The following is a 14,944-nucleotide window of genomic DNA, read 5'->3' as shown; positions in this document are numbered from 1 at the left end:
CCAGGTAGCTGGAGTGGTGATTTTTTGATCCTAATTTATTTTAGCCTCAGCTTTTAAGAAACTAATTCTCTGGGCCTCTCATTGATTACCTCTTTTAGAGCTCTCTCTGCCTCCCAATTTGGTCGTGTTACTTTTTTTCAAAAATTAATTATTGCAAAATAGATTTGATCATCTTCCCCTTTCCTGACCAAATGTAAGATTTGATTCCAATTGGAGGCTCCTTATTCCAGTGGTTCTCTCACAGACACTAGACTTTTCTTTTATGGCGTCATGCTCCCATCTCGTGGACCTTGGGAATACTGTTGCCAAAGTGGGTTCAAAGTATGACATGTTCCCTTAAGTTGGCATCACTTAGATTTCTTTCTTATTAGAGCAAGTATCGGATTGTTAGAGAATCTTAGGAAATTTATGGTCAGTTGGTTGAAATGAAGTTGAGACCCAAGTCTTGTCCTACCTGTCACAAATAGTTTCAAGAGGCATTTTTAGGCCAGGCTTCTTATAAGTGTGGGGTCTGTGCCTGGGGATGCCCAGGGACTCTCAAGTGATTAAGATGTATGGTGCTGTAGACTGGAAAAAAACACAGAACTATTAATAGTCAAAATCACTCTTTAATCGAGGGCAAAAGGGGTTCAGCAACAGAGCTGTGCGCCACACTGCAGAGTCTGAGGATTGAACTCTGGCTGTGGTCACTGACCCCCGGGAATGCCAAAGGTAGGAGAATGACAATTCCAAAGAACCATCAAAGTTGGGGAGCTTAAATACCTTTCTAGGTGAAACCTGGGGGCTTAGGTTGAGGGGGACAGTAGATTGACTACAATGGTAAGAAAGGAAAACGAGGAGTTCCAGACAGGAATAATAGTGAGGGGCTGATGCTTTCCAATGGACACAAATGGACTCAGTCCAGGGCTGGGCCACCTCCATAATGGACTTTGGCCTAGGGGCAGAAACCGTTGGGACAGAAGAGACACTCAACACCTGATGGGATTAGCTATTCCCACCCAAACTACTGGGACGTCTGTTATCTGGTGAAGTGGGACCTTCCCTCAGGGGGAAAACTCCCTGTGACAAGGCCAAAACCTGGGGTTTCTACCTCCCCACTCAATAAACTGGGGATCTCTAGATTTCCCCGTGGACCACACGAAGGGTTACAAAAGAAGTCAATGATGTTGGTGACATCAAATAGAAAAATACCAGGAAAGCCCAGTTAGGAGCTCCTGTTTAAAGAATACCAAATGACTTTTTATCTAATCAATAAGCATTTAATAAACTTCCTCTGTCAGACTTTGGTCTAAGCAGTATACAAAGAAAAAGCAAAAAACAGTCCTTGTCGTGGAAAGCCCACAGGTACAGAAACGAGCCTACACAGTTCGGCTACCAGGCGGGGGGAAGGTGAAAAGGCCTCCTGCACAAGGTGCTGTCGGAGCATAGGCTTGAAGGGACCCAGCCAGAGAGATGAGGGAAACCATTGTCTGCAAAAGCTTGGAGATGGGAGATGGAGCTTCCTGGGAAAGACAGAAGTAATTCTGAGAGATAATGGTCCATCTGATTAGATATCTATCCCAGGCAACCCTGTTGTCCTCAGTTGGCAGCCTTGGCTTAGCTTCATTTTGGGGTGATTCTCCAGGGTGTAAATAAGCAGCATTTGGGGTCTTCAGGGCGGGCCCAGGTCATTTTCCTGCTGGTTAGAAGTAATGGAGGGAACTGGGAAGGATCCGAGCCGCCGACTGGCACAGTCACTCCCTCCTAACTAGCCTCCTCTGGCTTCTGACGCAGAGGGCCGAAGCCACACTTGGGGCTTCCTCCCTCTGTGATCATCCGAGAAATGGAACAATGATGATTGCACTGGTTCCAAATGGCAGGCTATTGAGTTTGGACTTCTGTTGGGAATTCGTGGGGAGTTAATAAAATAGACCCATTCCTGGGAAGATTCCACAGCCAGCCATACAATGAATGACCAGGGATGGGGCACCATTGTAGGCAGCTTCAGGCAAAGGGTCATTGGGACCCAGCCTGGCATGAAGAGTTGTTTACTTTTTGTTTTTATCTTTTTCAAAATTATTCAAAGACATTTTGTTTTCTGAGTGCAGTTTCCCCATCTCCCTTCCCAACCCCCTCAGAGATGGTTAGATGAGTTACACCGTATTACTATGCAAAACATACGTCCATATTAGTCATTGTTGTAAGAAAATGCTTGATAAGGCCAAACCCCCCAAATAAGACTGTAAATAAGAGTCTGTTCCATCTGACCTCCATCTGACTCTAGCAGTCTTTTCTCTGGAGTTGTCCAGGATGGTATTCTGAGACGAGCTGAGTCTGTCAAGAGTTGATCACAGTTCTGGGTCCAGTGTTCTGATCCTGCTCATTTCATTCCACATCCCTTGTAAAAATTAAAATTATATCTCAAATAATAAAATATTTTATTTTAGGAGATTTGTTAAAATGATCATTAGAAAATCAAGGAATAAAGAGGATACAAAATAAAAACCACATGCCCATGGCTGGTTAGCCATTTTCAAAATCCCCACTCACCACCTTCACCGCTGATGCTATATCATGCCAAAAGAGAGGAGGAGCCTCCATGCCCACTCCTTTTAATCCTCTGTCAACAGGAAGTAGGAAATGACAGGAAGTCAGTGGGCTCTCAAGATATGTAGTTCTTTCTTTTTAGGGTAACAGATTTCAATTATACACCCTTCATGGAGGTCTTTTAGCTCTTACAGCATGGTAATATTCCATCACCACATCCAACCTCTCCATTTCCATTCTTTACCACCACAAAAATATTTTTGTACCAGTAGATTCTTTCCCCATTTTTAGGATCTCTTGTTCTATCAACCCAGTCGTGGCACTGCAGGATCAAAGGGCATGCCCAGCTTGTAGCCCTTTGGACATTGTTCCATTGCCCTCCAGAAGGGTGGGTCTATTCACAAGAGCTGCTGGTTCTTAAACATTCTGGATCTTATCTTCCCAGGTCTGTGGATGACTTATGCCAGCTGAGCAGGCACTCTGGCCGCTTTTATCAAACTAGAAAGACTTGGGGCCTGGCATGTGCCTATTGCCAATACTGTAGCTTAGTAGGAGTACCACGACTTGGCAACCCCCATTTTGACCCCGATGAAACAGTCCAGAACTTAGAAAACAAATTCTCCCCGGAAGCCCATCCTTATTTAGGGAGGTCACCACTGTTGGAAGCACATAAAGAGGGAATGATTACGGAAGTAAGGGAGGGTGAGAGCAGGCCCCAGGGAGGATGGACCTGAGCCTGGCAAGTGACCACTTGGAATGACAGTGCTGATGTAGATGTGCACAAACTCTAGGATGTCTGTTTATTAATAAGTTTTTTGTAATGCATGTGTTTAACTGTAACATTTGTTTAATGGGGTTTGAGAAATGATCTTTTTATTTTTTCTCTTTATTTTAAGTATGATTTTTTTAAACTTGAGTTTATGGAATTCTAGCTGACATTTGGTAGTTGGAAAATCTTGAACCCCAGGGCTATGTTCCCCAGAATTCCTTCTGTATCTCCCAATATCCCTTTCCCTGTGCCTCCACGTTGTGTGGTTACGTTTTTGTTTTATAGGTTCTGTAACTCCTCCCTCTCTCTTCTCTTGCAACCTGGGCTGAGTTAGCTAGCTTTTACTTTAGTTATCAAACTTAAAAAAATATAATAGTTATTGTGTATTAATTTTAATCTTTACAGTATTGAAGAATCGGTTTACAGCCTTGACAACATTGCGTACCCCAAAGCTTAGACTTTTGAAACCTACCATTGCTGATTAAATCTTATGGGACTCTAACTAATGTTCGAGTCCAATGCCAGGAAGACGACAGGACTGCTGAGGAGCAGACGATCACAGATGTCAACAGGGCTGATAAATAGCAGTGCCAGTGTGGCACTCTGGGCCATCTTAGCATTATTTATTTATCTGAAAAAGAGACATCACTTATTCCCCGAGTCATTCTTTGAGCCTCATTTTAGAGCTGTGTCTTCTCTTCTCTTGGCATGTCTGCTAACATGGAGATTCAGTCAGGAGCCTGGGGAAATGACCAGCTTAGCTGAAAGAGAGCATTTCAGAGAAGCTTGAGAAGATTTGTGGGAACTGATGCAGAATAAAGTGAGCAAAACCAGGAGAACATTTTATGTGACGGAACCATGGTGATAAGCAGCTGCGAGAAGCTTAAGGACTCTGATGAATGCAATAACTAACCATGATTCTGGAGGGCCAATGGAGCAGGCTTCCCTCCTCCTCACCCAACTTGCAGAATGAACCAGGTTTTCTTAACATCAGTAGGGAAATTAGTTTTCTTAATTATGTTTATTTATCACTGTGAGGAGCTCTTCCCTTCCCCTCCCCTCCCTAATTCAGGGGAGGTGAGAGGGACAAAAAAATAAATCCTGACTGAAAAAAAGTTCATTATAGCTTAGCTTTTGAGTCATTGGGATGAAGTTGGCCCCTAGGATGAGATCTGGATGGCTCACATCATAGGCGTTTTTAGGGGCCATTCTCCCCTCACCTTGTGCCTTGTTTTTGTTTTCAGAATGTGTTCCATATGGTGGTAGAAGTACCTCGCTGGACGAACGCAAAGATGGAGGTAACCGCACTCTTTGTAGATGCTGAATGACATGTTTCGTCTAGAAGTGTCACCAGCCTTAGTGAAATCCCAGGTCCTTTGGCATCTCCTCTGGCTTCAGCGGTCCTTGCCAGCCTGCCCTTGGGCACGTGCACGTGCCTATATGAGCTCAAGGTCGGGGTGCGTCAGAAAATCCGGATTTTGCTCCTGGCCTTGGCTGTAGCTCTGAGGAGTTTGTAGGCAAGTTTCTGCCTCCCTTTGAGCCACTGTTTCCTCATCTGTGAAACGGGGACACAATTCTCTCCCTGCCTCTGTTACGAGGGTGTTGCAGGAAAGCACTGCGTAACGCTTTCTTAATGTGAGTTCTTCCCCCCACCTCGGGCTGTGAAGCCCTGCCCTTGTGGGAGGCGCAGCCCGGCTGCACCCCGAGGGGTTCACAGGACTTAGATCTGGCCTGGAACCAAGAGACCCTCTGGCCCCCCTTACGTTCTACAGAGGAGCAAATGGAGGCTCAGCGGCTGGGCCATGGTCCTGCAAGGAGCGACCGGGAGAGCCTGGATTCAAATCCAGGTGCTTTGATTCGAACCAGCCCTTTTCAGCAAACTTTTCCCTCGTTATCCTCATTTCAAGCTTAAAAGGTCTATTTGGATGGATTTGCAGAACAGCTATTCTCCCGCCCATCCCTTAGTTAGTTCTCCTGACTCGGCAATTAAAAACAGTAAATGCACTCATTCTTCTTTTAGTCGAGGCGCGTCAGAGACGCAGTCCAGGGATTCCTACTTGATGAGCCTCTCACAGCAAGCCGTACCAACAGCGTGGATTGTTCTGTTTCAGATCGCCACCAAGGACCCCTTAAACCCGATTAAACAAGATGTCAAGAAAGGAAAGCTGCGCTACATCGCCAACGTGTTCCCTCACAAAGGCTACATCTGGAACTACGGGGCCATCCCTCAGGTAGGCTCCTGGGCAGGGAGAGGGCGGCTCTGGGCGCGCCGAGCCCCGCAGAGGCCGTCCGCAAGCCAGCATCAAGCTCCGGCACCCGGTCTGGTCCCCCCGGCCCGGCACCCGGTCTGGCCCCCTGGCCCCTCTCCGTCCCCCGCGCCGAGCCCCGCAGAGGCCGTCCGCAAGCCGGCATCGAGCTCCGGCACCGGGTCTGGCCCCGCCCGGCCCGGCACCCGGTCTGGTCCCCCCGGCCCGGCACCCGGTCTGGCCCCCTGGCCCCTCTCCGTCCCCCGCGCCGAGCCCCACAGAGGCCGTCCGCAAGCCGGCATCGAGCTCCGGCACCCGGTCTGGCCCCCCGGCCCCTCTCTGTCCCCACAGGCGGAGTCGAGGACTTTGGGGCTGAGTGCGAGTCCCGGCGCATTTCAGTCTGTCTCTGAATGCATACAGAGGCTGTTCTAAGGCAGAAGAGCGCTGAGGGCTAGCAGGGGGGTCACCCAGCGGGGAGTGCCTGAGGCCGGATGGGAGCCGGGCCCTGTCCACTCGGCCACCTTCCGGGAAATTGAAGGTTGGGTCCGGGGAGGAGGGACAGCCGTGAGTAAACTCCAGGGGACGCTGCCCCCCCGGCGGGCACGGGCTCTGGCCTCCTATTCCTGGGCGGCTCTTTCCGAGGCCCCCTCTGGGGTCGGAGTGGGGGGACCCAGCTGCTGAGGCACGGCGGGCCTTCTCGCGGGGCTCGATTCGCTGCCCGGCGCCCCCTCTCTTCTTGGGTCGACGGCCTTTCCGGGGTGGGGGAATGCTGGGAAGCGGAGCGGAGGGGGCCAGCACGTGGCCTGTGTCTTTCCCCCGAGATCCAGAGTTCGCTTTTTACAGAAAAGGAGGCTCATCATGAATCGGACTGAGGCTTGACTCTTGCCGGGTGGGCTTCATGCCGGGGCTTTGATTTAGGGAGGAATTGGGAAAGGAGAGGGAGCGGGTGTTTCCTGTCTTCCGTGCGGAGCTTAGCGCCGAGCTAGGTGGGCGGCTGTCCTCACTAGGCCTCGGAGGCCGCCAGCTGCCCCTTCTGCTCGGCCCCGGCTGGCCTGGGCTCTGCAGCTGTCCCAGCGTCAGGAGGGTGACCGTCTGGCTCCTTCCTGCCTCGCAGACTCCCCTGAGCCAAGCCCTTTAGGACCTGGCCACGTGACCAAGCCGAGGGGGCCGCGGGCACGGGGCTGGTAGGGCCAGCCTGGTCTGCGTGCACGCTTACGCTTTTTGTTCTGGGCCGGAGAGACCCAGGGAAGTGGGGGCGCGGATCGGGGCTCCCCGCCCCGCCCAGGCCGGCTAGAGGCTGCTCAGCATTTCGGGGCAGCCCCCAGCCCTCGCCCCAAGGCTCTTCGGGTTGCTGTGTGTGGGTAGAGGGGTTGCTCACAGCAAAAAGACCAGGATCCTCGAAGTCTACCAGGAGAATGAACTTGGGTCAAACAAAGCTTGGCTTGGGCCCCGCGGCCTTCTCCAGGACGGATGGAGAGAGCCTCAGAAGCCCTGGGCGGAGCTCCTCCCGAGTGGCGGACAGCCGGAGGGGGTCTGTCCCCCCCACCAGAGCTCGCCGCACCCCAGGCCTGTCAGGAAGCTTGAGGGCCGCGATTGCTCTAGAAGCCTGGAGGCGGGCATTCTGGGAAAGCGCGCTTCCCCCCCAAGTTTGGCTGTCAGTTCCCTGAAGGGCCGCCTTCCTTCCTGCTCTTTCTCTGCTCCCCAACGTGTTCTGGCTAGAAGTCTTCCCACTTCCTTCAAGCCAGGCTCATTGGACACTCCTCGTCGTCCCGGGGGTGCTCCAGCTTGTCGACGTCCCTCCTACAAGGGGCGCCCATGGCGTCCGCCTGGAGAGGCCTGAGCAGCGTCCTCCTCGGCCCGTGTCTGATCTTCCTCGGTGCCCGCCCTTGGGCTACAGAAGGGGCAGCACGTCCCTGCCCTCCCGGGCTGACCGGAGAGAAGAGCTGATTAGACGTAGGACCTGGGAGGCGTCCTGCTCCACTTCATCTCCTGCCGCCCAGCCACTTACCAGGGCTACCTGTAGGCCAGCACCTCAGGGGAGCCCCAGGGGTAAACAGTCAGCATCAGTTTAACGGGAGCTTTTTGCATACAACATTTGCCAATAATAGTCTTCTGTTTTTTGTTTTTGTTTATGGATGCTGTGCTTTTTACTTACCTTTATTGATTCATCATGAACCATTGATTAGCCAGTTCTAAAATCGAATTCTTTGTAGGACACTATTTATAGCTCTTGGTATGGGTTCCTCATACCCAGCCCTCCATCTCCCACCTCCATGCTTCTGCACTAGCCAGGCCCTCCTTCTCCACTTTACAGCCACCTCCTAGAGTCCCCAGGTGGCTATAGCGCTGGGCCCAAGCCCTGTTCTTGAGCCTCCCAGCTGCTAGTACTCCCCCACCCCAACAGGCATGGGAGTCCCCTTTGTCTTCTGTGTGGACCTTGTGTAAGTACGTCTGGTCTCCCCCAGTACAGCGGAAACTCGTTGAGGGCAGACGTTTGTCTGCGTGTCCCCAGCTCCTCGCTTGGCACAGAGGAAAGCCAGCTGGTGGATAGGCTGACCTCCCCCAAGCAGTAACGATCTCGTTCTGTCAAAAGCTGTTTGGAAACGGAGGCCAATCGGAGCCTTTGCTGACTGAGCTCGGTCCTGGGTGCAGCTCGGAGGCTGCGGCTGCCTCCCCCATCCAGAAGAGGCCCCGGACTCCTGGTCTGAGGGCTTCAGTAACGCCTGTAAAGCTGAGGTGGCCGAAAAGGGCATGCACAGGGCGCCCGGGCCGCCCATGCAGCCGCATCTCTTCTTGTTGTCCCTAGACTTGGGAAGACCCCGGGCACAAGGACCAGCACACCGGCTGCTGCGGAGACAATGACCCCATTGATGTCTGCGACATTGGAAGCAAGGTAACAGCGGCTTGTCCTGTATCGGGGAGGCGTGCTGTGGAGGCCCCTCTCGAGGGGCTTGCGTTGGGCCTCAGGCGCCTCGCGCCATCTGTTTTCTGTGTACTGACGTAGAGAACGCATTTGTTCTTTCCTGACGGACGGTTGTAGGGATGGGAAAGCCAGGCTTGGAGAGACGGCCGAGTCCAGCTCTGGTGTACCGGAAAGGATGCTGAGACCCAGCTAGGCTCCGCGCCTCGGCTTTCTCACCTGTAAAATGGAGTGACTGCTCCTCACAGGACGATTCTAGGGGCCAATTGAGACGTTTTATGGAAAATCTTTAGTAAACCGTGATGTAAATCACAGCTACTGTGTTTTTCCTCCCAAGCTGGGCAGTATTACAATGATGATCCGAACCCTAATTCCTTGACTGGGGATCCAGCCCAGGCTCTTCCCCTGCCCCACGGGGGCAGAACAGTAGAGTGTCCATCCCGTTCTGTGATGCTGCAGAGGGAAGAATTAGGATCGACGTGGGGAAGCTATCGAAAGGTCGCTGTCGGCTCATTTTAAAGAGCACATCTCAGGAAATAGGGTTGATGGACAAGATTCCTTTCGGAGTGGAGGCTGGACAAAGTCCCCTCAGAGATCCTTCTCATTCTCTGATGGTTGTGTTGTGTTTTGGATTTTTTTTGGACCAATCACAGGCTCTAGAAAATATTAGCCAAATGTGAAAAAATCTAAAGGACTCTAAATGGAAGGCTGGAAGGGGCCTTGGGAGGGCATCTCCTCCAAGCTCCTTGTTTTAGCTGAAGCTCAGAGTGAGTAAGTGACTTGCCCAGGGTCACCTAGTACATGGCAGAGTTGGGATTTGAACCCACATCCGCTGATTCCAAATTGATCCCTCTTTTGCTCTATCATGCTGCCATCTTTCAATTTTTCCACATCACAGAAGGTACACAATTTAGCACTTATTTAAAATAAAATACAAATGTGGCTTACCTTTGATTTTCTCTCTATTAGAGAGCACATTGTTGCATGGTGTAGTAATAGTGCAGAGACTTGATTTATTTGTCCAGGCTGGATCCTAGTCTCAGAGCTAGGAAGGACGTGGGAAATGGTCTAGTTGGGCCCTTTTGTTTTCTGTTTAAGTCAGCTGAGGCGCAGAAGAGCTAAAGGACCATCCAGGGGCCTCCGTGCGGCCATGGAGTGATCAGGCTAGACTTCACGCTAGGCCCTCTGCTTCCAAATCCAAAATTCTTCCCGGTGTGCTCCCCCCCTTCCCCTCGTCCAGACTGTGTCTGCCCCGAGAGGACGTGCACAACCAAGCTGTACTGGCGGAAAGGGCAAACTGAGACCTCCCAGAGCAGCACCTTGATCCGGGGGTGCCCTGCCTGAGGCTTGATGCCTCCTCCAGGGGAGCTGAATCGGTCGTGGCTTCGGAGCCCTCGGGAGCTCGTCTAGTTCTTTTTCAGCCGTTCAGTCCCACCCCATTGCTGCGGGCTGTTGGGCAGGGGCTCTGCCAGAAGCCGGGCTGGCCCCCCCCCCGCCCCCCCCCCCAGCCTGGGCGCCCTCCGTGGCACTGTTTGGTGGGGTTCTAACTCGTGACTTGCCGCGCAGGTCTGCTCGCGAGGAGAAGTGATCAAAGTGAAAGTCCTGGGCATCCTGGCGATGATTGACGAAGGAGAGACCGACTGGAAGGTCATCGCCATCAACGTGGACGATCCCGACGCTGCCAGCTACAGCAGTGAGTGGCGCTCAGGGGGAGCCGGGCCCCAGAGCGGGGGGGGGGGGGTCCTCCGAGGCGATCGGGGCGGGAGAGGCTCCAGGATCGACTGTCGGGCCAGAGCAGCCGAGGGAACAGGCGGCCTGGTTTTCCAGGCCCCTCTGTGTAAGGAGGACCCTGAAGCCAGGGCAGTGACTTGCCCAAGGCCCCACAGCCAGTGGCTGGGCTGAGGCTCAAATGCCCGGGCATGTTGCCTCTCAGCCAGCGTCTCGTCCCACCAAACCCGGCCTACTCGGCGGTCACTGTGGGTCATGGAAAGAGCCCGGATCCCCCCCCCCCACCCCCCTGCCGTGGTGTCCATTCTCGGGGGACTCTGGGCCTGTGGGAACCAGGCTCCTTCTGGAGCGCGCTGGGTCCCGCTGGGCGCCTCTCCGAGGCCTCCGCTTCAGCGCGATCGGATGGTCCTGGCACGTCCGGCGGCACGAGGGCTGCTCTGGCTGCCTCGCTTGTCTCCCACCCACCTGCCCCAGAAGGGGAGGCTCCTTTTTACTGGCGCCCAAGCTGGGACGGCGGCCCTTTGGCTGATGGTGGGAGTCGACAAATGACGGGCAGCTCTCGTCCAGAGAATGGCCGGCGTCAGTCCTCCCGCAGAAATCCCAGAAGGGTAGCGAGCTGCCAGCATGTCTGGGCTTGCTTTGACGCTGATGCCCTCTTGTATGCATTGCTGCGCTGGCGCTGTCAGGGGCCTCCCAGGCTGTTCTTCCAGGCTCTTTTTTTCGGTCAGGTAACTTGTCCGAGGCGAGGCAGGAAGCATCGGAGGCAGAATTTGAACCCAGGGCCTCTAACGCTGGGCCGACACTCCTTCCATCGTACCTTTTCTTGGGCACACCTCACTGGGTTTAAGTTGATAGTGGCTGGAGGCAGCTGGGTCACTCAAACTGAGAGCCAGGCCTGGAGATGGGAGGTCCTGGGTTCAAAAGCAGCCTCAGGCACTTCCTCACTATGGAACTCTGGAGAGGCCTGTGACGGGAGGGCAGACTGCAGGGGGATGGATGTTTCAGGAAGTGGCAGGTCGTGGTCTTGTGCTCGTGGAGGTGATTCTACCAAAATTGCCCCCCTTGATGGTGCTCCAGGACCCTGGGGAGGAGCCAAGATAAAGAGAAGGGGGGCCACTGGGGGGGCAGTGCTGGGCCTGGGGCCAGGAAGACCACAGTTCAAATGAGGCTCAGACACTTCCTAGCTGGGTGGCCCTGGCCAAGTCACTTCACCCTGTTGGCCTCAGTTTCCTCATCTGTAAAATGAACTAGAGAAGGAAATGGCAAACCGCTCCAGTATTTTTGCCAAGAAAACCCCAAATGGGGTCACAAATAGGCAGCTACGACTGAAAGGCCGCTGAGCCACACAGGCCATAAGCCACGCACCGGGCAGAACGGTGCAAAATTGGACATCAATACGAGAGATCTGTAAAGTGCTGGAAGAGCCGAGAGGCTCACTTTGTGGGGGAAGTAGGGAGAGGGGAGGGGAGAGCCGGGTGATCGATGGGGAAGGTGGCGGGGGAGGGGGCCTCGAGGAGCACGTGGGCATCTCCGCAGGCAGCCGCTGCGCAGGGAGGTGGCGCCGCCCCCGGAGGGGTCAGTGTCAGGGCAGGAGGCCCGTCCGGGGGGGTCTCCGTCTGGGGGTGGGGCTGGGCTGGGCTGGGCTGCTCTCTCCCCCTTCCCCCTCATGAACGTGCACGGACTCGGGGCTCCCGGTGGCCTCTGAACCTCACTTTCCCTTCTCTGACCGCTGCGGCCGGAGCCAGTGTCCCCTCTGAACTCCCTCGGGGGAGGGGCTCCTGCTCAGTCCCGTGCCTTTTCCCCAGATATTGAGGACGTCCGAAAGCTGAAGCCCGGCTACCTGGAAGCCACCGTGGAGTGGTTTAGAAAGTACAAAGTGCCCGACGGGAAACCCGAGAACGAGTTTGCCTTCAACGCCGAATTTAAGGACAAGGTAAGAGGCCTGCCGGGCAGGAGCAGCTGCTGGCCAGCTCAGCCCCCGGCGTCTCTCGTCCAAGACACCGGGGACGCCCTCGCCCTCCGGCCCAAGAGCGCAGAGAGCCGCGCGCTCTGAATGCTGGCGTTCCTGGCTGGGGGAGCGCCCGGCGGGCGCGGGCCTGGGGCTCTCCCCCTCGCTCCAGGAGTCTCTCGGGACAAGGGGAAGGGCCGCCGGGTCCGCAGAGCGCGTGGGCCTTCCCCGGCCACCCCGCGAGAAGGGAGCGCCGGGCTGTGGGGACGGAGAGGAAGCCTCCCTCGCCAGGGTCGCAGCGACCGCCCGGAAAGCCTTTCGTCGTTCTTCCGGAGGAAACGAGCAGAGAAAGACAGACACCAGCAGGCTCACCGGCTCTGCCTCCCCCCGGGAGGGACGGGCTGTGCTGGTGCCCATTGTACCGGGGAGGACACGGAGGCAGAGCGGTCGGGGCCAGCCCGGGGGCTCGCTCTTCCCCTTCCAGGCTGCGCGCCTGGTTTTCTGTCCAGGCTCCGCCCGCTGCCTCTGCTTGTGCCCCGCCGCCGTCCAGAGGCTCGCTTAGAGCCTGGCGTGGCCGTAGCCGTGGGGGCGCCGTGTGTGCCTGGCCGTCCCGGGGCCGACGGCCGGCCGCCATCCGTGGCCGAGGTGCGGGCACGTCCCGGGGCCTTCCGGGGGGGAGTCGTGGGCGGCCCGTCATTCCCCCTTTCTGGCATTCTAGGACTTCGCCACGGACATCATTCAGGGCACGCACGCCCACTGGAAGGCCTTGGTGGCCAAGAAGACCGACGGAGGCGGGCTCAACTGGTACGCTTGACCCTTGCGGGAGGCTCGGGGTCTCCCGGCCTAGAGGGCCGGCCACGGTGACTTCAGCAGGCCCCACAGCCGGGCCGGCTCCAGCCACTGCCCGGCCCCTTCCGGGCTTTGGAGCGCAGGTTTGAAGGCGGCGGGCCCTGGCGCGGCGGGCCTGGCGCGGCCTCTGATCCCTCCTTCCCCCACAGCACGAACACGACCGTGGAGGGCAGCCCCTTCAAGTGCAGCATGGAGTCCGCCAGAGAGATCGTCAGAGCCGTGAGTGAGCCGGGGCTGTCGGTGGGGGCTGGGCGCCAGGCCCGGGGCTCCGGGGCCTTTGTCCCGTGGCTGCCGCCCGGGGATTCAGGCTGAGCTTTCAGGGAGCCGAAATGGTGACAAAGGAGGGCAGCGGTGGCTGCTCTTCATGGGCGGGCAGAGCCGGCCTGGACTCCGCCCAGCCGAAGGACTGAAGGGTCCCGTCTGCTCCGGGCGTGCGGCCTCTCCCTCGGGGTGATGGAGGCGAAGGGAGCCCCCCCTGGGGACGCCGGCAGGCTTAGGGGGGCCCCTGAAGTGGGCGTGACTAACGGCGCCTTCCTTCTTCTAGCTGCCGCTGCCTTGTGAATCAGCCTGCACCGTGCCCACCGACGGTAAGGGCCGCCCAGTACCGCTCAGCGTCTGCGGGAGCGAGACACCCCCTCGTTCCCGTGTCCGGGGGGGGGGGGCAGGCGAGACCCCGCCCTGAAGGCCTCCTGGGACACCCGGGGGGGGGGGGGGGGCAGGCCCGTCCTGAAGGCCGCCCCCGCTCAGGGCCCCTCTCAGCTGTTCTGAGGCCTCCAGGAAAAGCGCAGTTTGATTTGGGCTGCCGGTGCCAGTGCCGGTGCCCTTGTGTGAGTAACGAGTGACTCCAAAAGCTGCCTCTTGGAGGGAAAAACGACCTCCCTTTGGTTCCCTCTGGAGAGCCTCCAGGAGGAGGGGGCTGGCCGGGGGCGGAAGAGAGGCAGGGCCAGGCTGGGGCAGTGACTCACCCAGGGTCTCCCAGGCCTGCGCGCCCCTCTGCACAGGCGCTGGGGCAGGGGCTCATCGCTTCCACCTTTTCTCTCCACAGTGGACAAGTGGTTCTACTACCAGGGCAAGTAGAGGCCCTTGTGGGGAGCAGCAGGACGTCCCTCATGCAGGAAACTCCAGACCCGGCTTGGCCCCGAGCTCTGCGGGCGGCTCTCTGTTCGCTGGTTGGGCCCCTCCACACGTCCCCTGCCTGCCTCAGTCCCTGGGAGAGCCCCTGGGAGCGAGCAGGGCGCACGCTTACTGTGTGCTGGCAAATAAAGGTTTGGCTCAAGCTCACTCGAGGTGATGGACATTTGTTAAAGCCCCAAATCACACATTTCCCAGGGCACACAGGGGAGCGCAGGAGAGTGCAGGGGAGCACAGGAGAGCGCAGGGGAGCGCAGGAGAGCGCAGGGGAGTGCAGGGGAGCGCAGGAGAGCCCAGGAGAGCGCAGGGGAGCGCAGGAGAGCACAGGGGAGTGCAGGGGAGCGCAGGGGAGCGCAGGAGAGCACAGGGGAGTGCAGGGGAGCACAGGGGAGTGCAGGAGAGCACAGGGGAGCGCAGGAGAGCGCAGGGGAGCGCAGGAGAGCGCAGGGGAGCGCAGGAGAGCGCAGGGGAGCGCAGGAGAGCACAGGGGAGTGCAGGAGAGCACAGGGGAGCGCAGGAGAGCCCAGGAGAGCGCAGGGGAGCGCAGGAGAGCACAGGGGAGTGCAGGGGAGTGCAGGGGAGTGCAGGAGAGCACAGGGGAGTGCAGGGGAGCACAGGGGAGTGCAGGAGAGCACAGGGGAGCGCAGGAGAGCGCAGGGGAGCGCAGGAGAGCGCAGGGGAGCGCAGGAGAGCGCAGGGGAGCGCAGGAGAGCACAGGGGAGTGCAGGAGAGCACAGGGGAGCGCAGGAGAGCCCAGGAGAGCGCAGGGGAGCGCAGGAGAGCACAGGGGAGTGCAGGGGAGTGCAGGGGAGTGCAGGAGAGCACAG

The 14,944-nt window shown here is 56.8% G+C and overlaps 1 protein-coding gene across 1 annotated transcript in view; it reads left to right on the top strand.

Moving 5' to 3' along the window:
* The window catches only part of PPA1 (inorganic pyrophosphatase 1), a 30,653-nt gene extending 16,386 nt beyond the window's left edge, over window positions 1–14,267 (top strand). The window contains exons 3-11 of the mRNA XM_056796583.1: window positions 4,540–4,593; window positions 5,407–5,526; window positions 8,348–8,434; window positions 10,028–10,154; window positions 11,995–12,122; window positions 12,856–12,941; window positions 13,136–13,205; window positions 13,531–13,573; window positions 14,032–14,267. Coding sequence (XP_056652561.1) covers window positions 4,540–4,593; window positions 5,407–5,526; window positions 8,348–8,434; window positions 10,028–10,154; window positions 11,995–12,122; window positions 12,856–12,941; window positions 13,136–13,205; window positions 13,531–13,573; window positions 14,032–14,063 — 747 coding nt within the window. The 3' untranslated portion in view covers window positions 14,064–14,267. The remainder of the gene's footprint in view (window positions 1–4,539; window positions 4,594–5,406; window positions 5,527–8,347; window positions 8,435–10,027; window positions 10,155–11,994; window positions 12,123–12,855; window positions 12,942–13,135; window positions 13,206–13,530; window positions 13,574–14,031) is intronic.
* Window positions 14,268–14,944: the final 677 nt, after the last annotated feature.

The sequence above is a fragment of the Monodelphis domestica genome, chromosome 1, assembly GCF_027887165.1.
Source record: "Monodelphis domestica isolate mMonDom1 chromosome 1, mMonDom1.pri, whole genome shotgun sequence".
Classification (NCBI taxonomy): Eukaryota; Metazoa; Chordata; class Mammalia; order Didelphimorphia; family Didelphidae; genus Monodelphis; species Monodelphis domestica.
Note: the sequence above shows the minus strand (reverse complement) of the source record. Positions and strands in the feature narration are given on the sequence as shown.